Source organism: Drepanopeziza brunnea (assembly GCF_022702325.1).
Source record: "Drepanopeziza brunnea f. sp. 'multigermtubi' strain 214-2 chromosome Unknown ctg14, whole genome shotgun sequence".
Classification (NCBI taxonomy): domain Eukaryota; kingdom Fungi; phylum Ascomycota; class Leotiomycetes; order Helotiales; family Drepanopezizaceae; genus Drepanopeziza; species Drepanopeziza brunnea.
The window spans coordinates 909,598-936,421 of NW_027094077.1; the positions used below are offsets into that span (position 1 = coordinate 909,598).

General features: G+C 49.9%; 9 protein-coding genes across 9 annotated transcripts; 5 read left to right on the forward strand and 4 right to left on the reverse strand.

Annotated features, from left to right (window-relative positions):
* Positions 1-706: 706 nt before the first annotated feature.
* On the reverse strand, positions 707-1,546 carry L3040_007839 (uncharacterized protein; the record flags this gene model as incomplete). The annotated part of the gene is made up of 2 exons (XM_007295664.1): positions 707-993; positions 1,084-1,546. 2 exons carry the CDS (start codon positions 1,544-1,546, stop codon positions 707-709), a joined length of 750 nt encoding a protein of 249 aa, XP_007295726.1.
* A 910-nt stretch (positions 1,547-2,456) lies between these two features.
* L3040_007840 (uncharacterized protein) lies at positions 2,457-3,061 on the forward strand (the record flags this gene model as incomplete). The annotated part of the gene is made up of 4 exons (XM_066154724.1): positions 2,457-2,681; positions 2,741-2,827; positions 2,896-2,958; positions 3,014-3,061. The coding sequence occupies 4 exons, from the start codon at positions 2,457-2,459 to the stop codon at positions 3,059-3,061; spliced, it is 423 nt and encodes a 140-aa protein (XP_066010627.1).
* Positions 3,062-5,482: 2,421 nt separating this feature from the next.
* Positions 5,483-6,870, reverse strand: L3040_007841 (uncharacterized protein; the record flags this gene model as incomplete). Its single annotated transcript, XM_066154725.1, has 4 exons — positions 5,483-5,643; positions 5,740-5,788; positions 5,888-5,928; positions 6,840-6,870. 4 exons carry the CDS (start codon positions 6,868-6,870, stop codon positions 5,483-5,485), a joined length of 282 nt encoding a protein of 93 aa, XP_066010628.1.
* Positions 6,871-7,550: 680 nt separating this feature from the next.
* L3040_007842 (uncharacterized protein) lies at positions 7,551-9,364 on the forward strand (the record flags this gene model as incomplete). The annotated part of the gene is made up of 4 exons (XM_007295662.1): positions 7,551-7,670; positions 7,814-8,300; positions 8,351-9,102; positions 9,158-9,364. 4 exons carry the CDS (start codon positions 7,551-7,553, stop codon positions 9,362-9,364), a joined length of 1,566 nt encoding a protein of 521 aa, XP_007295724.1.
* Positions 9,365-9,924: 560 nt separating this feature from the next.
* L3040_007843 (uncharacterized protein) lies at positions 9,925-14,407 on the forward strand (the record flags this gene model as incomplete). The annotated part of the gene is made up of 3 exons (XM_007295661.1): positions 9,925-10,616; positions 10,682-13,252; positions 13,300-14,407. The coding sequence occupies 3 exons, from the start codon at positions 9,925-9,927 to the stop codon at positions 14,405-14,407; spliced, it is 4,371 nt and encodes a 1,456-aa protein (XP_007295723.1).
* Positions 14,408-14,783: 376 nt separating this feature from the next.
* Positions 14,784-16,068, reverse strand: L3040_007844 (uncharacterized protein; the record flags this gene model as incomplete). Its single annotated transcript, XM_007295660.1, has 3 exons — positions 14,784-15,377; positions 15,491-15,740; positions 15,869-16,068. The coding sequence occupies 3 exons, from the start codon at positions 16,066-16,068 to the stop codon at positions 14,784-14,786; spliced, it is 1,044 nt and encodes a 347-aa protein (XP_007295722.1).
* Positions 16,069-17,960: 1,892 nt separating this feature from the next.
* Positions 17,961-19,918, forward strand: L3040_007845 (uncharacterized protein; the record flags this gene model as incomplete). Its single annotated transcript, XM_066154727.1, has 7 exons — positions 17,961-18,232; positions 18,342-18,437; positions 18,492-18,754; positions 18,816-19,044; positions 19,103-19,198; positions 19,274-19,564; positions 19,762-19,918. The coding sequence occupies 7 exons, from the start codon at positions 17,961-17,963 to the stop codon at positions 19,916-19,918; spliced, it is 1,404 nt and encodes a 467-aa protein (XP_066010629.1).
* A 2,268-nt stretch (positions 19,919-22,186) lies between these two features.
* On the reverse strand, positions 22,187-23,028 carry L3040_007846 (uncharacterized protein; the record flags this gene model as incomplete). Its single annotated transcript, XM_007295658.1, has 3 exons — positions 22,187-22,463; positions 22,550-22,770; positions 22,846-23,028. The coding sequence occupies 3 exons, from the start codon at positions 23,026-23,028 to the stop codon at positions 22,187-22,189; spliced, it is 681 nt and encodes a 226-aa protein (XP_007295720.1).
* A 3,140-nt stretch (positions 23,029-26,168) lies between these two features.
* Positions 26,169-26,501, forward strand: L3040_007847 (uncharacterized protein; the record flags this gene model as incomplete). The annotated part of the gene is made up of 1 exon (XM_007295657.2): positions 26,169-26,501. One exon carries the CDS (start codon positions 26,169-26,171, stop codon positions 26,499-26,501), a length of 333 nt encoding a protein of 110 aa, XP_007295719.2.
* Between the last annotated feature and the right edge of the window lie 323 nt (positions 26,502-26,824).

Below are 26,824 nucleotides of genomic sequence, written 5' to 3' on the forward strand. Positions count from 1 at the left end.
TGTTATGAATTATATTTCATATATAAAAGATAGTAATAAAATAATAAAAATCGGCCTTCGCTTTCGATCCGCAATCGCTTACGCCGATTAAGATTGAAAGGATGTAAGGAGGCCTACCTGAGCGAGCCGACGGTTAATACGAGGTCAATACGGTCGTCCAGGCCGAGATAGAAAATATATATATATACATAGATATTTAAATTTTTTTAAAAAAATAAAAACCCCTTTACGTCATAAGGCGATGGGTATATGTGAGAATACTAAATCATGATAATGGTGTTAAATGCTAGAGATCGCTATAGTTTGATCCGTTGAAGGCATAGCAAAATGGAGAATCATACGATCGTATAGGATATGAGACAGACATTGGTGGATATTTACATGTTTTTTTCTGTCTAAGATCTAACAAGCTGGTAGGGGGCGGAAAATCTCCAGCCTCCAGGCAGGAAGCCTGCCCCGCGGCCCCCTATCGCAGCTTTCGCGAGGCGAGGCTCTCTGCCTTTCGCGTTGCTGGTCTCATCATTACCTCTCTGTAGTTACATCCCTTCTATCCGTCCACATTGTTTCCCTCGATTCGTCCAAATCCTTGCGCCGAAAAAAAAAAGGGTTTATAACTACAAGAATTTATAACTTCGAAGCTCGTGTCCCCCTTTATAGGTCATTATCACCAACGATTCGTCATAATAGGTAGACTCTGTGTCTCCCTCTAAAGTGTACCCTCGCCGATACATTTGTGCACTGGGTAGGTGGTGCTAGTGCAAATGCCGATTATTCCCTCAACCCAGGCGAGTCCACCGTATCCCTTGTCGGTATAGGTATCTGCCTGCCAGCTTTCACGCCGTTGAGCTCCTATGCATCCAACGTCGACGGATCCGGTGTAGCGGGTAGTCACTGGGTTAGAGACAACACCGGCGTAGATGCCCTCTGGCACAATAAAACGAAATTCGGAGGAGTAGGAAGTCGTCCATGTCTTTGTAAAACTAACCGTCAACGCTTAGAGGGGTTGCAGGTCAGTATTGGTTTTGTGTGTGTCTGTTGTTAATCGACACTTAGCCATGGAAAGGCCTTGAACAAGAAACTTACCAATTGAAAGTCCTTTAATAAGAAGTGAGGTTTCAAGAGTACCGGTAGCACCGAACGTGTTTGCGATGGAGTATCCTTCAGAAACTGCGAGGAAGGCGTCTGCGTATTCGGCGCGGAGGACCGAGGACATGGGAACGTCCGGACCAATGAATCTCAGGACTGGGCCGGGAGTGAAGACTACGTGCTCGGTGCATCCTGGGCTCACCGGAATTTGGTGTGACTCAGTGGTGTTACCCTCGTATCTCTTAGCAAGGATGTCAGCCGGCAAGGCGTCTGGGGCGGCGAGTAGGTCTTTTTGGGCTAAGTAATCGTCGAATTCGGCTCTCTTAATGACACTGGCCTTTCCTTGGCCGTAAACAATAACTTCGTCGTGAGCGAGAGTGCGCTTGACTTTGTGAGTGACGGGAGATGCTATGACCAGGCCAGCGACCATCAAAATAGAGAGGAGGCTCGACGTAAGCATCCTGAAAAAAACAATGAAAGCAATGAGTGGTTGAATGAGCGACTAAACAAGTTAAAGAGTGTTGGCATTCGAATAGAATGATGTTCGAAAAGACCGAGGGGGATGATTATGAGAATAAAAGGAGAGACGCGGAGGTATACATGTATATGGTAGCCGTCATCTTAGCTCTAATTATATACTCTCCGATTTCGAAGGAGATAAGAGCACGGGATGTTCTCAGCGAGGAATAGGATTGCGAAATTGAGCGGTGCCGGGACCCAATACTAACCTTCGCGGCAGGGGGATATCAGGGTTCCGCGTGATCCTCTTTGAAGACTTTGAAGATATCAGAGATTTGGCACAATAATCAGATGATCAGCATAAGAATTTTGAAAATTAAGCTAATAGGATCGCTTCGATAAGACTTGACAGGGCTCAGCCCCACGACACAGTGCGTTCCGAGTTCCCTGTGCTTTCCGGTCTCGCCGAACGGGAGCGGCTCGACAATCTGGTGGATCCCGTGAGCGAGCCGGGGGAAAACAAACCTTCGCTTAAGTCCCAGAATCGAGATTGTGTTACAAAAGAGCAATTTAACACGGCTCTGTGGAGAAGATATTCTTTGGTGGAGCTCAATCTCATGGGTGGGATTCGGTTCAAGCTTTTATGATAAGGCTTGATCGTTGCGTCCATTGTTTGGGGGTACTCTGGCTCAATACCACATGGCTTATTCGCTTGGGGGAATACGTACTCCGTAGGCGCAATTAAATTCGCGAACGCGGCCATCCCGACGGCTCGGGGGTGACCTTCTACACTTGGTAAAGATGATATACTACTAATACTGCAGCTGCTGTCCACGTTTTATCGTCTGAGATCTGGGATCTTCACAACCGCTTGACACAGACTTTTCCATCCAAAGACCTACACGATCAAGATGCAGCGCTCAGCTGTCTTTGTTATGCTCACTTTCGCAGCTGGCGTTCTCGGCGTCACCTTTCCCGACCCTTTTTTCCAGCATTTTGGCGAAAAATTCGAGGAGAAAAAAAAAGCGCATCCGTTCGGTCACCACCACAAAGAGCCGCCCGCCCCCCCTCAGCCCCCTATTATCCTAACGTATTTCAACGCTATCTGCACCGACGGTAACAGTGGCGAGGCGAGTGTACGAAAGATACCATCTTGACGGACTCAGGGCATCTTGCTAACCAAGCCCGTGCCCAGCTCGTCTACAACCATAACGCAACCGTCAACGCTTGTGAAGCCTACTCCAAACGCACAGAGGAAAACCCTTGCCCAAACTGCCAGATGGTAAGTCTCACCCTTCCTTACATAATAGTAGCTGCTTCAAGGCCTTGTTTACTCACTCTACTTCTTAGATCATGGATTGGCAGGGCATCCCCATGTGCCACTCCCAGTCCCAATGCATTAGAGAAGCCGAGGTAAGCCAGGACTGGGTCTCCATGATGTAGAGAATATACGTGCTAACATCACCAGATGACTGCCTACTGCCTGCAATTTGGTGCCAATTATGCTACTCTTTAAATGGTGATACCCGCTGCCGCGTAGATTTCTTTTCGTCCCGGAGGGGGGGTTAGATAGTTTCAATTTGGGATGCAGGGCAATTTAGGATCGGGCGGGCGTAATGGCTCATTTTGACAGCGCAAACCTTCAGGTTGAAACTTCAAAGATTTCTTATGGGGATCACGTCAGACCAGCAGATAATATATGATACAAATAATCTTCATGTTTTTCCCTTAAATTTATCCAGGAGTTACCAGGACTCGTTTCTCATGGTCCGAATATCAAGTGGCTGGGTGTTACCGGTATATATGTACCATGATCCTTCTAAGCGAGGCAGATCAAATCTGAAGGACGCAGGTACGAATCGGATAAAACGAAAGCCAGTAGTGCGTATTAGCAAGCAACACTCGTTTAGTTGGTCTGTCTATTAGTATCTAGCTATCCAAAAAGCACACACTCTCTGTTAACACCAACATGCACGAGCGGTATTCCCAGCCTTGTCTCTAATTCAAGGCCCGTCTGGCAAATTTTCTAAAAGCTGATCCGAAGGCCGAAGGTGCTTTCGCTTCCTTCCTAGATAGATCAACCTCGATCAGGAACGATAGGTTCTTGGGACCGACTTCGGAGATGTGATAGGAACTGTACAAGATAGGTAGTTCCAACCCATTTCCAAGGGCTCCATTTTTCAGACTTTAGATTATTGACTCTTGAGCAAACCTTATTTAAAGTCTTTAAAGCGGAAAAGCTTGGAAGCTTGGAAAATTTGCAATTCTCGGCATTACACATTCGATAAGTCAGCCGGCGAGCTCTTATAAGAGTTACACGACGAGATCTCATTCTAGAAACCAATCTCGAGGACAAGGCGAACATATTTTTTATACGACGCGAGTTACCCGAAGCCACCTCACCAACCTGATCCTGAGGCTGCAGTATCAATATTGCCATTAGTAGGCCGGAATGGCGCTGGATAGGGCAGCCTTCCCGAAACTAGTAGTATGTATCTGCTCCCATGCATCGATCTTCTTAGACTGGGCACTCGAGAGATTGCAACGCTTTGATGGCAGAAGTTCAAGTTGGACTCTGACGTTAGACTTTGGGATGAGTTTCGAGTCCCGACGTGGAGCGAATACCCTTGCTAGTTTTCGGCCCGACGAGGATACAGAGGGCAGGATCGAGTCGTACAGTCCGTAGTTGACAGTTATAAAAGCCCTATAAACTTTATTGCGTAGGCCAATTACTCGCGGCTCTTCTCCAAAAGCCGTTTTATTTTTCAGGGTTCATTGCGTAAACCTCTTGTTTAACGCTTCTCTCGTTACAACTACTACGTAATTTCACTTCCGCCTTGATCCTAAATAGGAAGAATGGTAGACACGAGGGACGCTGGATCCCACAGTACCGATTCCGCTCTCTCTCCTACATCAATGTCTCTTGCCAGCGGTTAGATAAATATACTGTAGAGCAACGTAGCAGATCTGCGCTCAACCACTCAATTTGATAAAGAATCCAGAAGCTGCGGAAAAGCTTGAATAGGGAGTATTTTTTTTACTGTTATATGTAGATTGTATCGTAGTTGTCGGCACAAAAAAAAAAAAAAAAAAAAAAAAAAAAAAAATTGTCGCCTTGCTTCGAGCATGGTGGCTGTGCCAGGAAGGATTCCGACGGTAGACGTATGTACTACGTAGCATGCTCCGGCAGAGCTCAGAGTGGCCCTTTGCAGGATTTGCAGGATGGATTCGCAGGTAAGATTTACAGGATTCAGCCTAAAGCAGAGCAGGCTTGCCCTTGTCTTCGGACTTAACGTCAAACGCTGAAACGAGATTAATTTCATAGCGCTATGACTCTATCAAGCTCAGCAGATTTGCTTATGTTGTACCTCGCAAGTCGCGGAATTTCTTAGATACGGCTTTAAACGCTCGTTTGAAGCTGAATAAACTCACCGATGATCTTGCATGAAAAAGCGGAAATTTAACGCTGATCATACCGCTCTGGAAAGAGAATATTATTGAGATCTACGACAGCCAATACACAGAAAAATACCTCTGAGAAAAACCTTATTTAGCAAGTCAGCTGATAATTCTATTGGAAAAGCGCTTGAGCTGGGAGTTTCCACGTCTAGCATCGGCGTCTCCGACCAAGTCACCGGCTCAGACAAGGTTGCTTCGTATTCTAGCTCGCACTACCCGATGATAACCGCATCATCCGCCGTGTTATATACATCCGCTATCAGCGCCACATCTGAATTTTGCCAGTAATCATGCAAATCACATTTACTTACCATCCTCCACTCCTCCTTCAATCGACTCAACGCCAGGTCAAGGATTTGTATAACGGACAGCAGCTGCTCGCCAACCACGGTCTCGGTAGGCAGAATCGAACCTTCCAAGATATCAAACAAACCATCGTAATGCTCGAAGATTTCTTGCTTGACGGTGCGCAGCGATGTCAAGAGGATGTTGCAGTGGGTGATTGATTTGGCCTGGGAGGCGAACAAGCGAGGAAGCTGGAGTAGGCGAGAGAATCGCTGCGGCTCCAACTCATGCAGCCCTTTGCGAAACCGGTTGAATCAATACTCATGAATCGGAATGCCTGTGACTGGCAACAAGCTAGCATTGTAACAATAAGCTTGAGTATGTTACTAATCAAGGTCCCCAGCACGCAACATTTTTATTAAAAACCAAAGCTAATCGTGATAAACGAACCTCTTAAAAAGAGTACCGCCCACGCCCCAGGTTTCTTAATGAATGACATCTATGCCGCGTGGAGTATCAGCACCGAAGCCAAAATTGGTATCGAATCAAAAATTGAGACCCGAGTGGACTTAGTCATGGATACTGGGCACCTACTCACTGGCTCTCGATCTTGCCGAAGGACCTGAAAGCATCCCTTCCCTATGATGGGATCAGATTAAGCACAGAATTAACGCAGACGATGAATCGACCCATTGCTGGAAAGCAAGATATGGGGTATCACACAGCACATTATCCATCCGCCGCCGATGCAAGATAAGTAAATTTGAAAACTATGAAGTCTTAAGCTACTTCCAGCCGTATGCCAAGTCAGCTGATGCATCTGATCTGACACCAGTTTTCCTCCAATGGTCAAGGGAGCTGGCCCTTTCATGTATTTTCATCAGATTTCGCCTCATGTCTCATGTGACCTTTGTGTCAAAGGAGGAAACCCACAATTCAAGGGAAACTACTGAGAAGAACAAGGGCAACGAAATGTTGACGACATGAAAAAAGACACTAAACAAGCAAGCGGGAGTCAGGTTAGGCAGGCACACTCTGCTCCAATCTGCGTGACGTTGAAATATTCGGTCGTACTTCCGCAATGAGGAGCGACCCTTGAGATCTTCCCTGTAAAGAACCTCTTGAGTCTTTAGCATGCAACGAAAGCCCTTTGCAGCACGACTCGATAATGATTTGCGAGTGAAAAGCGAGTACAAGAAACAACTTTCAAGTCTCTCTCCTGAACATAATGGCGGAAGCTGCAAAAGCGCATGGTAAACAAACATGAGGGACGGTCCGGATGAGAACGAAGGCCTCAACCCTATAAAATTCGATGCGATTCAAGACTTGGGAAAGAATCGGAAAATAATGCTGGGAGTGACCAAGACTGGTAGTCGATCGCTCGAAAGGGGCCTTTTTGATTGGATCATGGGTGGGTTGGATGTGGAGGCTATGGTGTTCTTCTCTCGGGAGAGGCTGTATGTATGTAGTGGAGGGAGAGAGGGACATGCTTCTCGAAGTCATTGAAAAGAGAGAACTCCTAGCAAGCAAAACAAAAAGAATATACATACCCCTTAACTTGCTGCTGACGTCGATTTCCATGTATCCGTCTGTGAGATCGATATCAAGTAAGTTGACGTTAATGGCAAGCAGCTTACGTAACATCAAAGCGAGCTTGGGAGTGCACCTACCAAGGTATATACGCGCAATTAAGAGTTCACAGAATTTGAAGAGGCGTGTTTGTTTGAATGATTTGAAGTTCGAAATAATAGTATATCTCTAGTCTTCAATTGTCAGTACCGGTACCTACTTCAATCACGTTGTCTGCCATTTTGGGATTCTGCCTCCCGTTACCACGCGCACTTTTTAACTGACCAATCAATTCCATTCGCTAAAAAAGGTTATTTGCATTTTTTCATGAGGCCACATTCCCCTTTATAGGGGAAGGAGCTCTCCGGTAATACAAAGCTTCGCAAGCTCGCTTTGATCACCGCGTTCCCCCTTTCCCGAGCTGATCTACGTAGAGCAAAGTAAACAAAGCAAGGGGTATGCATACCGACCCAAGCGAGGGTGGTCTCAGCTCAAGCTTCGATCCATTTTTTCTGCACGCATTAGGCAATAAAGTGGGTCCTATTTCTGACCGCCCTGAAGATGGTTGATCAAATAAAACCCACCGCACTTCTGTTACTTAAGAACAACATCACCACCTCCTCTGCACTGGAAATAAAGTATATCGACGGTACCATTCTGTCCGTTGATACTTCAATTGAGGTTCCGCAATCATGGCCTCTAACCCGACGAGCGTCAATGGCTCCGAGAGCGAGTTCGAGTTCATCGAGACGCCTAAAGCTCCGACGCCCACATTCGAGAAATTCGAAGAGTGCGGTGTGAGGACGACTTCTGTAAGTGGAGATAAATTCCCAACAAAGTCGCGGATGCGTGACATTTGCATTGGACCCGGAAACTAACCTGCGAATTTCTACAATGCCTTTAGCATACATATGTCCGATGGACAGTCAATTGAGCTTCAGCTAACATTCTGCAGTATCCAGCTATCAAGAATGCGCCTCTCCCAGCAGATGCCGCCGGCAACACTAGCTTCTCCAACCTCCTCCTCTTCGGACTTATTACAATTGTACCAACATACATGTCGTTCAAGGTTCGCGGTGGATTGAAGACCTCCCTGTTCTTCGGACTCTTCACCACAATCCCCATCCTGATCGGTTTCTGGTTTGTGGCTTCGTCGTACAGCCCTCGCAAGAATGAGAAGGCCAAGTACCCAGGTCGTCCCGTCGAGCATTATCTTACCTTCAAGAAAGAAGCCGATAAGGCCACGTACCACGGACAAAACAAGATTCCTATGGAGACTTTCTACGCTATGTACTTTGACGGCGATGTCGAGTTTAACGGGGATGCTTTGGAGGTCCTGGAATACAGACACGACTGGGCCAGCTTTAGGTTTACTCTGGGCTTGGTCAAGCATGTCTTTTTGGTCTTTGCGCCAGAAGTCATTATGCACACCAGATCTCAGGGTATGTGTTCACCTCCAGGCCCAGATAGTTTTCTGACTTCGATTTGGCAGATGAGGAGCAGGTTCGCGACCACTACGACCGAGGCGACGACTTCTACGGATGGTTCTTGGGCCCGCGCATGGTTTACACTTCTGGTATCATCTCCGACAAGAACCAGGAGGAGACTCTCGAACAGCTCCAGGATAACAAGCTTGCCATCGTCTGCGAGAAGATCGACCTCAAGGAGGGTGAGACCCTTTTGGATATCGGCTGCGGATGGGGAACTCTTGCCAAGTTTGCCAGTGTCAACTACGGCGCCAAGGCCACTGGAATTACTCTTGGTCGCAACCAGACTGCCTGGGGAAACAACGGACTGCGAAAGGCCGGTATCTCTGAGGAGCAGAGCAAGATTCTCTGCATGGACTACCGCGATATCCCAGTCCCCGAAGGCAAATACCAGAAGATCACCTGCCTCGAGATGGCCGAGCACGTTGGCATGCGTCATCTGACTCCATTCCTTCAACAGTGTAACGACATGATGGACGACGACGGAGTCTTCTTCCTCCAAGTTGCTGGGCTGAGAAAGAGCTGGCAGTACGAGGATCTTATCTGGGGTCTTTTCATGAACAAGTACATCTTCCCGGGAGCCGACGCTTCATGCCCACTCAACAACTACATCAGCGCCGTCGAAAGTGCCGGATGGGAGGTCAAGACCATTGATACCGTTGGTGTACACTACTCTGCCACTCTCTGGAGGTGGTACCGAAACTGGCTCGCCAACCAGGACAAGGTCAAGGCCAAGTACGGAAACAGATGGTACAGGGTGAGTTCATGTAATGAATGCTGCTTGAAAGATATCCGCTGACGGAGAAAAATAGATCTGGGAATTTTTTCTCGCCTATTCTACCATCATCTCCCGCCAAGGAGGAGCTGCCTGCTACCAGATGACCTTGGTCAAGAACCTCAACTCCACTCACCGCATTGAAGGCATCGACACGCAGTTCTCGCTTAGTGGGGCTCTCAACGCTGCTAAGGCTGCGGGCAAGGCCGTCTTTCCTAAGAACGTTGAGAAGGCTCTGAGCTGAGGGAGTCATTCAATGGGCATGGACTGGATGAATCCGACGAGTTTCCTATAGGGGCAACGAACGTGATGACAGCGAAGGAATGAACATCGATAACGACAACAATAGAAATAACACATGATGGCTGTATACTAATGAAAGCATATAGAGCTGGAGCACTGCCGCTGGGATCGTTATTCTGTGACGTTACTAGGGAATAGATGTATTATGCTATCTCTGTTATGTCTGCGAAAGTTATGAATGAAAAGTCTGAATTGTAAATGCATTTTGTTGATCTTCGAACCTGGTCAGATACATGCACAATCATGAATTCTGGCGTTGAACCGACTCTCTCTGTGATTCTGAATCAACGAATGGATGAATAAGGTAAATGGCCCTCCTGGTTAAACTTCGGACTTTGTCACGGTCGTCTCAGCCACACTTGACGCTTCAGTAATATTCGCGACTCGGAGCTCGGGGCACCAGGTACGAGCGAACGACAACCTCGAGCTGGACATGACACTTGCCAACAACTTCAGTGACCTCTGTCATTTCTTCTTTATCCATCCACGACTTCCACTACAATGTTCTCAGGATCGAACTCGTATCTTGGGGCCCAGAGTGGTCGCCCCGGCCCAGGTGGCCCTCAGCAATTCAACTCCTTCCCTAACCAACAAGGCCAGCAGCAGCAGCAACCTCAGCAGCAGCAGCAGCAGGGCTTCATGAACCCCAATCCCACCGGCTATGCACAAGCTCCTCTCCAGCCAAACTTCACGGGCTATCCCATGCAGCCGCAGCAGACAGGTTTCCCAGGCCAGCCGATGCAACCCCAGGCAACGGGCTTCCCAGGTCAACAGCAGCAATTCAACAACACCCAACCGCCGCAGCAACAGCAGAGCTTCCAGACTGGCGCGCCGCCTATGCCCCAGATCCCCCAGCAGTACCAGCCTCAAGCCCAGCCGCAGCAGCAGCAGCAGCCGCAGCTGCAGGTGCCTGCTGTCCCGGCACAGCAGCCCCAGGCGACCGGGTTCTCACAGATGGCGGACAGCTTTCGATCGACTCCTGCCGCTGCTCCCGCCCGGGGACGACGAGGCTCAAAATCCAAGGGCGCAAAGATCCCGAGCATACGGCTGTCGTTCATAACAGCGCAGGACCAGGCGAAGTTCGAGACTCTGTTCAAGTCTGCGGTGGGGGATGGGCAGACGCTGTCGGGCGATAAGTCAAGGGATCTGCTGATGCGGTCGAAGCTGGATGGCAATTCGTTGTCTCAGATCTGGTCAGTCGGCTCACTTTTGTGAATTTGCGATATCTGCGGGTATAGCAAGCTGACAATGGCAACAGGACTTTGGCAGATACCACCCGATCCGGACAACTGCATTTCCCCGAATTCGCTCTCGCCATGTATCTGTGCAATTTAAAGCTGGTAGGAAAGGTCCTGCCTCCTTCTCTGCCGGATCACATAAAGAATGAGGTCTCGAGTATGGTGGATATTATTAATTTTGGCGTGGTGGACGATGGTCCGGACTTGCCATCGAGAACCAATGCTCCTGATTTCACTGGCAGGGCGAACGCAGCCTCACCTACCATCCATCAACCTCAGCCGACAGTTTCAAATTCTGCTCTTTTGACGGCTCAGATGACGGGCTTTCCCACACAGCAAAACAACTTCTCGGGAGGCTTTGGAGGACCACAAGCGGGCGGGTTCCAGCAGCCAATGCAGACAGGTTACGGTCAACAAGCTTTGCAGGCGCAGCAGACTGGATTCCAGAATATGTCCAACCCTTCTGCTGCTGGATACTCTGGACCTCGTCCTCCGATGCCACCAATGCCTACTGGGTATGGCAATCAAGGTCTTTCGCCGGCACAGACTGGTTTGGGAGCAATGGTAGCTCCGCTCAACGCCCAGCCAACGGGACGTCCAGGCCAGTGGGGATTGGTAAATGCTCCTGCAAGTGGGCTGCCAAATATCGACCTCCTGCAGTCTCGGATGATGCCCCAGCCAGGCCGAGAGCAGGGCTCTTTTACAACGTCCGGACTACAAGGAAACGCCGTCATTCCATGGGCAGTTACCAAGGACGAGAAGACGAGATACGATTCTGTGTTCAAGGCTTGGGATGGCTTTGGCAAGGGATATATTGGTGGTGATGTCGCAATTGAGGTCTTCGGACAAAGTGGTCTCGAGAAGGCAGATATGGAGAGGGTGTGGACTCTTGCGGATCACGGAAACAAGGGTCGTTTGAACATGGATGAATTCGCTGTCGCCATGCATCTAATCTATCGAAAGCTCAATGGTTATCCTTTGCCAGCTCAGCTGCCTCCTGAGCTTGTGCCACCTTCAACTCGAAATTTCAACGACTCCATCGGACAAGTCAAGTCGTTGCTTTCTCAAGAATCAGATTTTCGCAAGAACTCTGGAGCTTCCCTACTGCCCCAGAAGACAGGCGTCAGCTATCTCAAAACCCGCTCTTTCCGAGATGGAAATAGTGGGTTTGGTAGTAGCCGAAAGGATGCTACGGTATTCAAGAATAACGATGATGATGTCGGATACAAATCCAGCGCTCGCCGACGGCTTGGTAATAGCTCTCCTCGACCATCATCACCAGCGTCAACAACCTCTAACGATGAATTATCACTTGATCAGTTGAAGAAGAAGATTCGCGAGAAGCAGGTGCTCCTGGATGCCATGGATTTCAAGGACGAGAACGCGGCTGACGAGGACGATGCTCTCGATAGACGGGATCGTCGCGAGGCTGATGATCTGTACCGCCGCATTCGACGAATCCAGGAGGACATTGATGCGCACCCAGACGCGGCCCTACGAAGTGTCGATTCCGGCGCTGAGCGTCGCATTCTGAAGCGACAACTTCAAGCCCTGACGGATAAGCTTCCTCAAATCGCGTCTGAGGTTCGGAAGACGGAGCGGAGCATTGCAGACGCAAGGCTTGAGCTTTTCCGCCTCCGAGATGCCAAAGCTCACCCTGGTAGCGCTTCCTCGATCGTGGGCACTGGACCCGGTGGATCTGTCACAGAATCGGATCGTCTGAAGGCTCGTGCCAAAGCTATGATGCAACAGCGATCTGCTGCTTTGACAGGACGAAAGATTGAGTCGAGCAATGACGACTTGGATGCGCCGAAACGATTGGAAGAGGAGAACATCAAGATCAGAAATGAGAAGGAGAATAATGAGCGTATGGTCAAAGATGTCGAGGAGAGCGTGCGTGACTTCTCGCAGGGCCTTGAGGATGGTCTCAGGGAAGGTGCTCAAGATTCGACGAGCGAGCATGAAAAGCGACGATGGGAGGACGGTCTTGGTGTTGAGGATGAGGTGAAGGACTTCATCTTTGACTTGCAAAGATCGAGCAAGTCGGCCAGAGTCCGAACAGAGGACCGGTCTCGTGGCTCACGTGAAACCTCCTCGCGGTACGATAGTCCAGCCTCGCTAGCTCAGGCCAAGCCTGTTCCTGCTCCTGCGGCCACTCCAGCAGCTGCTTCAGGTGGAACCTACTCGCAATACAAGACACCCGAGGATCGTGCAGCGTACATCAAGCAGCAGGCTGAGCAACGTATGGCCGAACGTCTTGCTGCTCTTGGTATCAAAGCACCCTCGAAGCCAGGCGAGTCGACTGCTCAAAGACTTGAGCGTGAGAAGGGGGAGAGAGCTGCTAAGCTTCAAAAGGCCGAGGAAGAAGACGCGAAGCGTGAGTCCGAGAGACAGGCTAGAATCAACGAAGAGCAGGGCATTCCTCCTCCAGCTCCAGCAGCTGCTCCTGCACCTGCACCTGTTCCGAAGAAACCTCCACCGCCACCATCTAGAAAGGCCGCGAGGAGCGATGCGAGTGAACGTAAAGCTGAGGGTGAGCAGAGAGTCTTGGAGGAGCAGAAGGCTCAGATCTTGGCCACCCAGAGTCTTGAGTAAGTTTCCATGTCGACTTGAGGGATTGACGAGCTGACAAAGTTAGGGATGACGCTAGAAGACAGGAGAATGAGCTTGCCCAGGAGCGAGAAGCTGCTGCTGCGCGTCTGAAAGCGCTCGAGGAACAAGTGAAAGCAGGCAAGATAAAGAAGGACGAAGAGAAGCGGAGGCGAAAGGCTGCCCAAGCCGAGGCTAAGAACCAAGAAAGCAGACTGGCAGCCCAGAGAGCCGAGATTGAAGCAGCACAAGCTCGTGAGCGTGAACTTCAACGGCAGTTGGAGGCTATGGATGAGGATTCGGACTCTTCGTCTGACGACGAGGAAAGCCCAGAGCAAGCTACTCCCCAGACTTCCACCCCAACTCAGGGCAGCCAGGAAATCGAAAGAGCCGTCTCCACTCCATCGCCGCCGCCACAGCCACCGGTGCCCACGGTTGTTTCTCCTGTCCCAGCTGCGGCAGTGGTTGCTCCTCTGCCAGTCGCCAGTCCCCAACCCGATGCGGAGACCAAGAATCCCTTCTTGAAACTCGCCCAAGGAGGCAATGCCGGGGCACCTCCCTCCACCACCCAATCCAACAACCCTTTCCACCGCCTTCCCCCACAAGACACACTCCCATCCCCACCCTCTGCTCCCATCATCACTCAGCCCACGGGTGCTCGCTCTCGCGCCCGCCCAGAAGAAGACGAGTGGTCCGTCGTTGGCTCCGACAATGAAGATGACTCCTCGGACGACGAAGGTCCTGGTGCAGGAAACGCCCGACACCTCGCGTCCATCCTTTTCGGTACGATGGGTCCGCCTCGTCCCTTGTCTGCGGCGGGCGGCGCGGGATCGTCCCCTTCAAGCCCAGCTCCTACGCGGGATGCTGTCTCAAGCCCGCCACCCCCACCGCCCATGCCCGTGGGTGGTGCGCCTCCTCCGCCTCCACTGCCTGCGTTTGGAGCAGGACCGCCTCCGCCGCCTCCGATGCCTGGAATGGATGCGCCTGGTGCACCACCGCCCCCTCCCCCTCCTGCTCCTGGAGCTGCGCCGAGTGGACCTCCTGCGGGTGCTAGGCCCGCTGCGTTGCTTGGGGAGATTCAGATGGGGAAGCAGTTGAAGAAGACGCAGACCAAGGATAAGAGTGCTGCTTCGGTTGCAGGAAGGGTGTTGGACTAATTGGTGACGGGCGGAGGGAGCTTGAGTTGGAGGATGCAGAGGAAGGGGAAGGCTTTGGATTGTAAGTCGGCTGGCTGTATGTAGCGTGTATATGATTCGCAGGGGAGATGGGGTGAATATATGTAGGACTGGAGAATGAATTTGGCTTTGGCTTCGGTTCTGATTATTTTCTTCTATTATGTTTCGCGTACCTCGAGTTTGCTTGTGCTTGCTTGTTGGCTCCGCTTCTTGCATCGGGAGAGTTGCGTGCGTAAATCCTGCTTTGTTCATTTCTGATCTTTCTACTTGTTCTGATACATATAATCGGACCGTACAGTCCACCGCACCAACGCGCTGCCCCTTTTTGAATTTTGGTTCCTCTGATGGCTTACTTGCTTCACTGTCTCTGGCAATGGAGCTTGTGAAGCCTCCAGCCTGCCTCCTGGTGCTCCTTGCCGCAGTAGTAGATCCGCGCGGTCCTGCACCCGGTGCATCTGAACAAGCTTGGCCCGCCCATGCCGCAGTGCTCACACCAGCCGGCGTGCTCTCTCTTCTGCCAGCGCTGGAAGGCCCGCGCTGCACAGGCTTTCAGTCTTACTTTGACGTGATCGGGCCCGCCGAGGAGAGTCTGGTCCATGCGCGCGAGTTGCAGGTGGCCACACACGCTCTTCATGGAGTCCTCAAACATGCGGGTGGTCCCGATCAGGTACGTCTCGCCCCAGGGGCCCAGCGCCTCTTTGCCGTACTGCATGCGGGTCATGTCGACCACGTAGTAGGAGCGTGGGTGGTTGGGGTCCGGCCGCTGGGGTCCGGGACGCAGGAAGGCCATGACACAGTGGTCCTCGGGCGATCGCGAGCCCGTGACGGGCGACAAGGGACCCTCTCCGGGCCGCGGGTTGCTCTTCAGGAGGTATGATCGGGTGTGATGCCGGGGCTGGTGGACCTCGTAGACGAAGACCCGACGGGCTTGCGGGTTGAGCAGGATCGGTTGCTAGATGAGAAGCCACCACGGATGCGTGAGCCTTGGAGGAACTAGTTGATCACGGCGGAAGAAGTGAACCTGGGTAGAGCGGCCACGCCACGCACACATACACACATACATACCTGGTTGCCGGACTGGTACATCAGCTGCTGCCCGGGGGGACACAGGTCCAAGAAGAACTGGAACAGGCCGATGGCTTTGTAGCACGCATCGTGGTTCCTCGTCTCCTGGTAGATTAGCTCCCGGTCCGCCGCACTCAGACGCTGCACTCCCACCGGCGCGGCTGGGTGGAGCTCGCACGTCGTTGCGGGGTGCGGGTTTCCCGGAGACGGGACGGCAGCGAGTTCCAAGAAGGTGTGCAGACTCCGACGACTACACATGGTTATTTCGTTTCCTTCGTCAGTACCGAGGGGGTTTGTTTACTTCTGGGGGGGGGGGGGGGGGGGGGGGGGGGGACACCCGGTAGCCGAGCCGGTTTGAGGGAGAAAAAAATGACTCACGTCACGGAGGGAGCATCGTTGGCGAAGACGTGCGGGTTCCCCGACACGAGCCCCGGCTGCGCGAGACTCGTGTTCACCAGTCGGAACTTGGTGTATCGGGGGTCGGAGATCATGAGCTCGTACTTGAGGAGGACGGTGAGCGCGCGGAGGGGAATCGGCTCCGGGCGGCGGGGGTCGGGTGCTGGGACTGTTGCCGCCATTGTGCTGTGGGTGGATGGGTGGAATGTGAAAGTCTACTTGGAGTATGATAGAGATGGACGATGAGATGAGATGAGATGGTATGAGAGAAGCAAGTCTCTGATTCTACTTGTTGAAGTCTGTGCCATCATATACCTGGTGAATGGGAAGGTGCGGAGCCTGCTCGCTCTGTTCTTTCCCTCTGGTTTTTTTCCTCATAGCAACTCTTTTTTGCTGCGGACCGCGGTTGAAGATACCCGCAGAGAATATGTAATCTGTAATATTCACCAGGAGATGTTCGGATCGAATCTCTGGGGACCATGTTTTCGCTGTCCCTGCCAGACCTGCGGTGTTGTCCCAGTGGGGAATACAAACATGAGCCTTGATATTGAGGACCAGTCGGTTAGAGCAAGAAATAGAAATACAGACAGAGCTTAAGCTGATTGGACTCAGGACTTTCAATATGTTTCGGTCATGCTCTCGCGATACAGTCACCTCTAACTGCTAATGCATAAACTTTCATTTCGCACCAGAACCCTTTACATTTGACAACTTCAACTTTTACAACTATAATCTTGAAAAGATAAACGAAAATTATAAATCTGTTAATAATAAGAAATAGCTTATGGTTATAAGAAGATTATTTTTTATAATATTGTTAATTAAATTGATTAGAGCAGAAATGTGGAAAGTTGACTTTCGCTTAACTTAGGAAAAGTATATAAAAAAAAGCGCGATTTCAGCTTTATCTTTTATATCTAGGTCTGTTAAACATGCAGATTTAGGCTTGATGATTTTGGTTAATTGTTTCTCCGAAGATAAAATCAGTAAAAAACGGCTAATGTTGATTTTTTTTTTTTAAAAAGGTGTCGACCCTTGGCTTGAGTGCGAAAAGTGATTATATGCATTAGCAGTTACCTAGTGCTGTATCTTCGACTGAAGAAAACTGCAAATACGTTACAAAAATGGCCTTCAGTAAATTTAGCCAGACACTCAACGTTTTTCTTCCAGAGTAAGAGATGACTTTCTTCAGAACACTGAGAACAGTCTATCGTTGGAAACAATCTTGTCTGTAAGTGGCATTTGGTTTGGTTCGCCACCGGGCTGGATGCACACAGCTTCAGAAGGGAGCCGAACGTAGAGCAAACAAAGAATCGTCGGACGAGGCCCCACCAAGAATCCCATCCCATCCAATGCCACAAGATCTGATTCCCATAGTTCCATTGCGGTGTGTATCTAGCCGTGGATGTCTCTCAACAGGCTACCGGTTTGCTACAACGTTCAAATCACTATTCCGTTAGACGAGCATATCAAAAATTCTGCTTGGAAGTCCCAGACTTTTCTTCAAACACAGCCTGTCTATTCTTGAGCCCATCTCGCTGAACCATCCAAAGTCACATACACGTCATATAGTGACCACTCTACTTGATCTCGCAGTCTATCAGTTTCAGTAGTAGTATCTGCGTTTGCTTTGCCGTTGGCTCTAAAGGCAAAATGTGGAGACTCGAGGGCTGCCAGGGGCTTCGCTTAGACGGGCTTATACGGGAGCATACTTGGACCCTTGAGGTTACACAAACCCGTTTGAGGCACTCTACAAACAGCGAGTATAGATACCGTAGCTATTCCTGATCTCTGGTATACTTTCTTTCTCGAAGCTGTCTTGATTCATGAATCTGATCCTCCCTCTTCGCTAAGCGTTGAACTCTGTTTACTTTACGTTGGGGAAAATCACGCCCAAATAGAGCCAGAAACCGCTCATTCGGCCAAGCTGCTCACGGGTAGGCGATTCTTTAGACCAGAAAGACTCAAATCACCACTTCCTGACTGACTCCTATGTTCCGTATAGTTTTCCTATCTTCTACTGCGCTACAAAGGATTCGCTAAATATCCTCAAAGACAGCAAGCCAATCCAGATATGCTCTCAGCTAGATTGACAGATTTGCATCCCGCTCTAGCATCATCTACGGTAGGATCAGAACTCAGAGATATGGAGATTAGGAGGGCCTCCTTCAGCTCCGCTTCACCTCCAGTATCTTCGACGCTGGTGCCGTCGATCACCGAAACAGAACCAAAGGATCCTGAGAAGGGCAGGTTACCAGAGGAAGGATCTCAAGAGATCGAAGAGACTGCCCATGATGTAGTTCTCGAGTCGGAGTATCCTCGCGATGGGGGCCTTGCTGGCTGGACGTGCGTCCTGGGCTCTTTCTTCGCGCTGTTCTCTACATTCGGTTGGCTCAATTCGTCCGCATTCCCCTTCCCCGAGCGTGCGAGTGGTTCTTGGCTGACACCCTCGCAGCTTGGGACTCTTCCAAACATACTACGAGCAACATCTTCTCAAAGCTTACGCTCCCTCAACGATATCGTGGATATTTACAACGCAGATGTTCCTCATGTGAGCCACTTTTCCTGACTGGTCCCTCGTGGTTTACCTCTAACGGTCCTACAGGTGGACCGGGGGCGCTTTTTTCGGTCGCGTCGTCGACACTTACGGCACCCAGGTCGTCGCCATCCCCTGCACAGTTGGCTGCACATTCTCCATCTTCATGCTCAGCTTCTGCACGTCCTACTACCAAATCTTTCTCTGCCAAGGTGTAGGCTTCGGCGTCTCGGCTGGAGGTCTATTTTCCTGTGCGACAACATCAGTTGGGCAATGGTTTGAGAAGCGAAAGGCACTGGCCTTGGGAACTGTGCTTGCTGGTAGTAGTCTAGGTAAGGAAGCCCTCCACCTCTGCCCATCTTATGTATATTTCCAAGTTGCTGAGATACTCAGGTGGTGTGCTTCACTCCCTCTATCTTATTATCCTGATCCAGGACCACGGCTTCGCCACTGCTGTCCGTTGGAGCTCCCTCGTGGTCGGCCTCACGGGGATCTTGGCCTGTGTACTCATGCGCCCTCGATTGCCGAAGAAGAAGTGGGCAGAGAGTACGCAGTGGATCGACTCTTGTCTCTTCAAGCAAGCTACCTTCAGAGTGTACTGCCTCGGCACCTTCTTTGTTGTGTAAGATTCTCCACGGATCAAACCACCACCAACACCTGGTGACTGATCGCACAACTAGCTGGGGCCTCTTTGCGCCGTGGAACTACCTCCCCTCCATGGCTCTCAGCCATGGCTTCTCCAACAACCTAGCAGTCTACACCATCGTTGTCCTCAAGTAAGTCGCACCCAGCCTCCTCTCTACCGGTGCGCTGGTGAACTGATTTTCTGCTCCTCTTTCTCGTCCTCACAGCGCCGCATCTATCTTCGGCCGCATCCTCCCAGCCTGGCTCGCGGACCGCTTCGGCCGCTTCAACTCCGTGTCGCTGATAGCCTTCACCACCGCCCTCTCCCTCCTCGCCTTCTGGCTCCCGACCGAGGCCGCGGCCGACTCCAGCCACGCGCAGATCTTCGCCTTCAGCGCCGTCTACGGCTTTGCGAGCGGCGCCTTTATCAGCGTCATGATGCCCTGCGCGGCGGACCTCGGACCCGTCGCGACCCTGGGCCAGCGATTCGGGACTTACCAGGCTGTCGTTGGGCTCGCGTGAGTGCGCCCTATCCCTCTCTCCCCCTCTCTCTCCCTTCTTTCGTTTCTCCAGCCGCAAACCCTCTACTACTGCGTGCTTTCCTCTCAAGACTACTTCATTCGTTTGAAGACTTTTTTTTTTTTTTTTTTTTTTTTTTTTTTTTTTTTTTTTTTTTAAAAAAAATGGCTAACATAACGCGCGCGTGACGCCCCAGGAGCTTAACGAGTCTCCCCATCCAGGGCGCCCTGATCCCACTTGACCGCGGCGGCTTCACCTACCTCATCGTCTTCTCGGGGGTCTGTGTCGCTGTCGGAACGGTCTTCATCTGCGCGGCGCGCATGCTGAGAGTTGGCTGCGCGCTGCGGGGCTGATTGGCCCGTATCTGTGGCGTGTATGGCGGCAGACATATCAGGGCAGATGTCCTTATGTTAGTTATGTTAGTGACAGAGTGGTAGATTGGATGGGCATTAGAGCTGGTGGGCATCTCATCTAGAGACGGCGTTTACAGAAGGGGATGGGAAGTGATCTTTTCAGGACTCCGTGGATCTGGATTTGCATTGTCGATATTTAATTTAGAACTAGGGTTGCAGATTGAGGCATTGATCATTTCAAGGCTCTCCTGCATTGGGCAAGAGATGGATCCCCCCCCCCCCCCCTTTTTTTTTTCTTTCTTTTTTTTTGTTTCTTTTTTTTTTCTCTTTTTTTTCTTGTTTTTTTTTTTTTTTTTTGTTTTTTTTTTTTCTCTCTTTTTTTTTTCTCCCCTTTTTTCCCCCTTTTTTTTCCCTCTTTCTTTCTATTTTATTTCTTTCCTTTTTTTTTAAAGTTTTTATTTTCTCCTGTTTCCCCTCCCCCCTCCCCCCATCCCCCCCCTTTTTTTTTTTTTTTTTTTTTTTTTTTTTTTTTTTTTTTTTTTTTTCGCGACTTGTATACCTATGTACGTGTGTATATACTCAGAATGATACCCACCCACTATATTCATCCAGCACGAAAAGTCCTTCCCTCTCCCTCCTCGGCGGGACAAAAAACCAAAAAATCAAGGGTTGACGAAAATGGGATTTTCATCTTCGTTCTAATTTTTAATTTTATTTTTCGCTTCCTGAGTAAGTAAACAAACAAAACCCGTAAGCGAGAGAGAGGGATAGAAAGAGAGAGAGAGAGAGAGAGAGAGTCGTGGTAAATTTACCCAGGCGAATGCGTAATTCGAACGTCGCTAGCCCTAACACCTTGAGATACTACTTTAGGATGATAATTGTTGATGTTGATATCAATAACGATGATGATGGTGATAATTTGTCAATTGGTAATTGATCTCTCGTCGTCTCGTCTACGCCGCCTTTTAATATCATAATATCCTTTTGCAAAAGATTTGCCTCGTGTCTCTCTCTCCCCCCCCCCTCCCCCTCCCACCCTCTCCTCCATTCAAAATACCCAGATCCCGATTTTCTTTTCGCACTTATACTTACACTTATACTTCGCCTATCACTTCTCCTTATACTTTCCCCTTCCAATCTTCCCTTCCATTTGTGTATATATAATGACACAGTCCCAATCGACGAGAGCTTTTTTTTAAGAAAAAAAGAAAAGAAAAAAAAACTCCATCTCCCCAATTTCTTCGCCCGCAACACCTCAATACGTCAAAAACTCCCTCCCTACTGGCGCCCACGGTACTCACCTACTCTCTGTCCGTTGGCATAAACCTAAAAGAAAAGCAGATAAGAATTCCAGAGATTATTTATTCCCACGCTGACAAAGCCGTGGTCTGGTCTGGTCCAGGCAGATAGATAGCTAGATCCCTGTCTTGTTCTCGCTCGCGAAGTCTACTTAGATTCTCCTTCGAATAAGTTCTGAAGAAGTTTATGTACTTCGTAGGCTGGCGAGAGTTGTGTGTGTATGTGTGTGTGTGTTTGTATGTGCGATGCTGGGATTGAAGTGAGGTTACGAAGGGTGCTTGCCTGTGTGGCGTTGAGGGCTTTTTCCTTCGCTCGCACCGAGAGAGACAGAGAGAGAGAGAGAGAGAGAGAGAGACAGCCGGGTCCCATGGTGATTGTGATTATCTGCTATGCCTAGGTACGCGGCGGGTGGTACCGTGAGGACTTTGAGGTTTTTCAGTTTAGGACTCAGGGATGAGGTCCTCGAGATAGTAGTATTTATGTATGGCTTGTTCCTCCTAACCCGCCGATCGGGTTTCACTTATTCAGGATGAGGTAAACATGGACTGGCTGGTATGATCCCCGCAGGGGTTGAAGTTGGCTTTTTTTTTCCCATTAGCGGCTCTGGCTAGTAAAGGCAACTGAGGAAGTACTTTTTGGTGAGAGATGAATACTTTTTTTTCTTTTTTTCATGATCCGTCCTGCCCCAGCTCCGTCGCTAGCTTTCCCTCTTTTGACCGTCCATCGGTCTTTTCGTCAATCACACAGCCGCCCGATAGCTGAACCGAACGCCTTGCTTGAAATTATTCCTATTGCTCCAGCTGAGCGAGGATCAACCAATATCCAACGTATTAAAAGACCGCATTTTTAATCTTCAATTCGTATCCACGAACCCACAATGGTCGCCGAACTCCCATCAACCCCAGAATGCAACCCACGATTAAATCCGTCTTTAGCTAGACGGCTCTTGATTAAGAAAATAGTATGCGCTCAATAGCGAGCAGCCATGACCTTCTTCTTGAAGAAAGCCAGAGCTTCAGGCACCCGCTGGACGTAGAGGCCGTGCGGCGTGGTGATGGTCAGATTGCCATTACAGATCACGTCCTGATCGTTGCAGATGATCAGGGTCTTCTCGGGCGGGAATTTGGGGATGCGGCCCTTGTCGGGAGTATTCTGCGTGTCGCCGTACATGGCCACGCCAGCGATCCGGTCCTTCACCTCCTCCGGCAGGTTCTCGATGGCACGGTGACAGAGGGCTGCCCCTTGACTGTGGTAAGGTAAGGTGTCAGCTTTCGAGCGTCCAGTGGTTCCTTTCTCGGGAGGAGAGGAGAGGAGGGGAGAAAGAGGCCTCACCTGTAACCACCACCGAGGAGGATCGAGTAAGGGCACTTGCCCGCCGCGTCGAGAAAGAGGTCGCGCATCATCTTCACCTCGGCGGGATCGGCGCCTCCGGGCAGGAGGTTGGTGTCCATCCGAGCGGCATACCCGATGCCCTCGACGGCGACGTTCTCGCATCCGAATATATCCTCCAGGCCCTGCGCCGTCGGCGGTCCTGGGCTGAAGGTATAGTTCCCCTTGGCGCTCCTCGTTAGTCGGATGCTTTAGCGAGCGGGCGAAATAATAAAAGAGGAAAAGGGGGCAACAAGTACCATGTTGTAGGCTTCACTCGAGCCTCGAGCGTAGAAGAAGATGATCGGTTTGCATCCACCCAAGGTAAATTCGTTTTCGACCGTCTCGATGGGTGGGCACGCCCGGGTCGGGAAGGGTGTTGGTCCGGCCACGGCGAAGCCGGCGAGGAGGAGGAGGAGCACGGGAGCAGCGATCTTCATCATATTTGATGATGAACGTCGTGTCTGTCTATCTGTCTGTCCGTCCTTGAGGTAGGATTTCGTTCCCTTGCGTGCGAAAACTTGGATGCTTGACGGTGAAGTGAACGCGGAACTGCCTGGCCTGAGCTTCCCCCGGAGGAATCGAAGGGATCAAAAAGGCCACAGGGAACTCGGCTCTTTATCAATTCAACAAACGATTCGCGTCCATGTTAATCTCACCGCTGGACATGTTTACGTGTGAAAAAAATTAATGTTACGTCCACAGACTTTCCCATCTAGCCATGGGTTATAGAGCGCTCGGCCAGTCGCATCCTACGATGAGAATCAGATTGCGGGCACTCCATCTCGGACCCAAGATAGTGGTTGGATATACTTGGCAGGGATCCAGTAATTGCCCGGATGGTAATGTGCCCCGAGCCCTTGGCCTCCTTTTTGTTATGAATCGGTTCCTATAAAGTCAGGTGGTTTGCGACAACCGGTTTGAAACCAGTCTCGCTGCGAGAACAGCCATTCCCTTTGTGGCAACCTCCGATGGAACATTCGCTCTTGTCTGTAGCGTATGTTGGGGAGGAGGAGAATCGTGTACGAGTATTGCGACTTGACTATTAAGCCTTTGCAGTTACTTTCGCGAAGCATTCCGAATTTGTTAAGGGGACCGCATAGGCTACATCGGGTTGTTATCGAGCGCAAGCCTTGTACAATTATAGTTGTCGTAGTACGTAGTAATAGTATGTTTTGCCATAAGGTTGTGGAAGAAGTCAGACCCCGTTGCACACTCTCCTGGCCTTATTTGACTGAGTGCATCATCGATATCTTCTTATTTGCACAAGCGAAACCTTTGACTTGAGCAAGGTGGATAGATAAGCGAGGTGTTTATTGCAGAGCACCGCGTTCCCTACTTGCTGACGACACAGCCCGGTCTGAGCGAGTGCCAATAACAGGCCTTTTCTTTTATCAGACTCTTCTGGGATTTCCGGCTTCGTTCCCGCATAGTAGTAGTAGTACCGGTAGTGATTTACGTCGGGCGGGTATTCAAAACGCAATACTTGGACCCTAGGACTTCCCATAGGCTACGGCGACGTGCTAAGCAAAGGAGTTCTATATAAAGTACTATCCAATCGTGAGTAAAACCCACGTTAAGGTAAGGCTTTCTTTCAGATAGCCTTGAGTTTCTGATCTCGCAGTATCACAAACTCTTTATCAACCTTTTTAGAGCATTTCGAATGATTTGCACCGACTTATCTATTAATAACTTTCGAATACGTATGGCCTTACGGGCGGCCTCGATCCGTATATGTATAAACATCGTTCTCTTGTCGTAAAGCTATAAAGGCTCGCGTCCGTAGCCCTTCTATAGAGCCGTGTGTTCGCAAGTCGCCCTTATGGAAGCCGCAATGCCGTATTTTTTTGGATCGATCGAATTGAGCCCTTCCTATCTTTTACACCCGTTCCCCTTTTATCGCAAATGCTCTTAGTCTTTTCAATCTGTATGCCCGTCAGGTACAGATCGCAGTCGGCGTGGTGGTCGAGAAAAGAAGGAGGTCTGGAATAGCAGGTAAAAGAAGATTTCTTCGAGGAGTCGCCGCATATCGATGATTCATGTTCGGCTTTCCGGACTTTCTGCCGCAGGAAAGAGCTGAAGGTTCATAGTAGGCAACTCGTATCGGTAAGGAATCGTAGCCCCCCAAAAGATCTGTCTCGCAAAGAAGAAGCAAGCTTAAGAGTATCAAATAATTTGTATTTTCAGTCCGACTGCAATCCATACCTCACATGTAATAGTGGACTTTTATTCTGTTAACAATTTAGCTACGCGGTTACCTAGCTTCATCTCTCCTTCTTCGGCCTCCCTCTTCTCTACGGAACTACGGACTTGGGCTATCAGGATGCTTTACGTAGAGATACGAAGACAAGGGCTTGCATAGAGCTGCAGGCAAGTTTAACTGATTACGGCATGCGGAACACGGTTCCACTTTCTTCAAGGCAATGGAAACAATCGGCTCACTACAACGGTACAACTGCTACTCCGTAGTAGTACCACGGTACAGGCCTAAGTATTACCCCTCGAGGGTGCCTCAAAAGTTTAGTTTCCACTTTAAAACCCCTGGTTACCCTACCCTCGAGGGGTAATACTTACGCCTGCGACGTAGTAGATATTTATTTAGCTGAAAAGTTGCACTGTGGGCAGTGGCTGAACCGAGCATGATCCTGAAAGCCAACCGATAGTTAGTCCCCGACCCTGTTCACCTACCGTAATCATGGCCAAACCTGCCGCCGGCCTTCTGATAATCTATAACTATGTGATCTCTCGAATTCTTCCACATGGATGGGAAGACCAAACCTGTGATGCGACTTTCTTCATACTATCTCTCTATACATACTGGGGGCGCACGAGCTATAACATGATGATAAATGGACGTCATGTTAGAAAGCGGTGGTTGGTCAACAGCTTCTGAGATGAAATTTATTGCCTAATTTGCAATGTAATAGTATAACGATAGAAGGCTTAAAGCCGAGCTGGGTGTTTGCTTACAAAGTATACGAGAATGCGGAGGTACTATAGTGCAGTGCGAAGATGTAAAATTGAGGAGGCCGAAAAACGCCGGGGAAAGAGTACCTCGTGGAGTGAATGATACTGACCAAGGTATTTCTCCGGAGATGCCTGGAGATGTACTAGTTGTACAACTAGTACTAGTAGTTGCTTTGTAGTCTACCAGTAGTAGTACAAATTTTGAATGGAAAGGAGCCTCTGGGTTTCTACAACTATGCTCGCGGAAATAATACTTGCTCTGTGGCCCCATTTTGTCATCTCCGTGGTCCTCTTTAGGCTCATTTCTCGTGAATTGGAAGAAGTTTTCTCTATAGGAAAAAAGGGCCTGTAATAGCGCTCATCACTAGTGGCATCTGTCCCTATCTTTGAAAAAAATAAAGCCTAATTACCCAGCTTTATGAAAAGATGCTCTCCGAAAGATTATTAGTACGTTGAAACTTCCAGCGTCATACCCGTTTATGCGCGCGAAGGCTGGCGCTTCTGGCAACTTAACCAGACACTCGAGACTCGACGAAGATGGCACCGTGTCCCAGCTCAGTAGGATGAAATACGACAGACAGGGTGAGATCAACTGGCTGATACAGATCCAGGCTCCATGATTCGCGTCCCTCATTCTCCACGCACCGGCCAGAAAGAGGAGTGGTCCTTTACCTTCTCGTGGGATGCCAGAACGCGGGTCACCACAAGGCTGTTTGATAGTCTCTCGGACGACGACATGGAAGATATCATGAAGTATCTGTCCGAGCAGGCGCACCAATGCCACCACCCGATACTTCTGCCGGCCATGATCCAGGATTCGATACTGGAAGCTCACGAGGTCGCGACGGTGGAGGGCGTTCGCTCGACACGAGACGCGTTCGATAAGAATGGACCTTGTACCCGAGTGACAGAGGATTTTGTGTCCGAGGTTGGGAATGAAGCTGTGTAATTTAATCACTCAGCGGCATATCATTTCCACGAAGGCCGAACTGGGATTTTTGATCTATAGTCTGAAGAAGCTTACTTCTTGCGGCAGGAGAGAGTACATATGTGCATATTGGAGCTGCTGCTGCTATCGGCGACGATATGATATGGCTGCTCGGTTCGATCTTGAATCAAAACAATTCGCTTCACGTGAATAAGGGGGAGTCGAGCTAAGCGAAGAAGCAAGAAAGGTCGTACTATGGAATAGATTTTGGAAGGGAGGATCCTATCTTGCGTGTGCGTATGTTATGAGATTATCTCATGAGTGGGTAAGGAGCCCACGTAGAA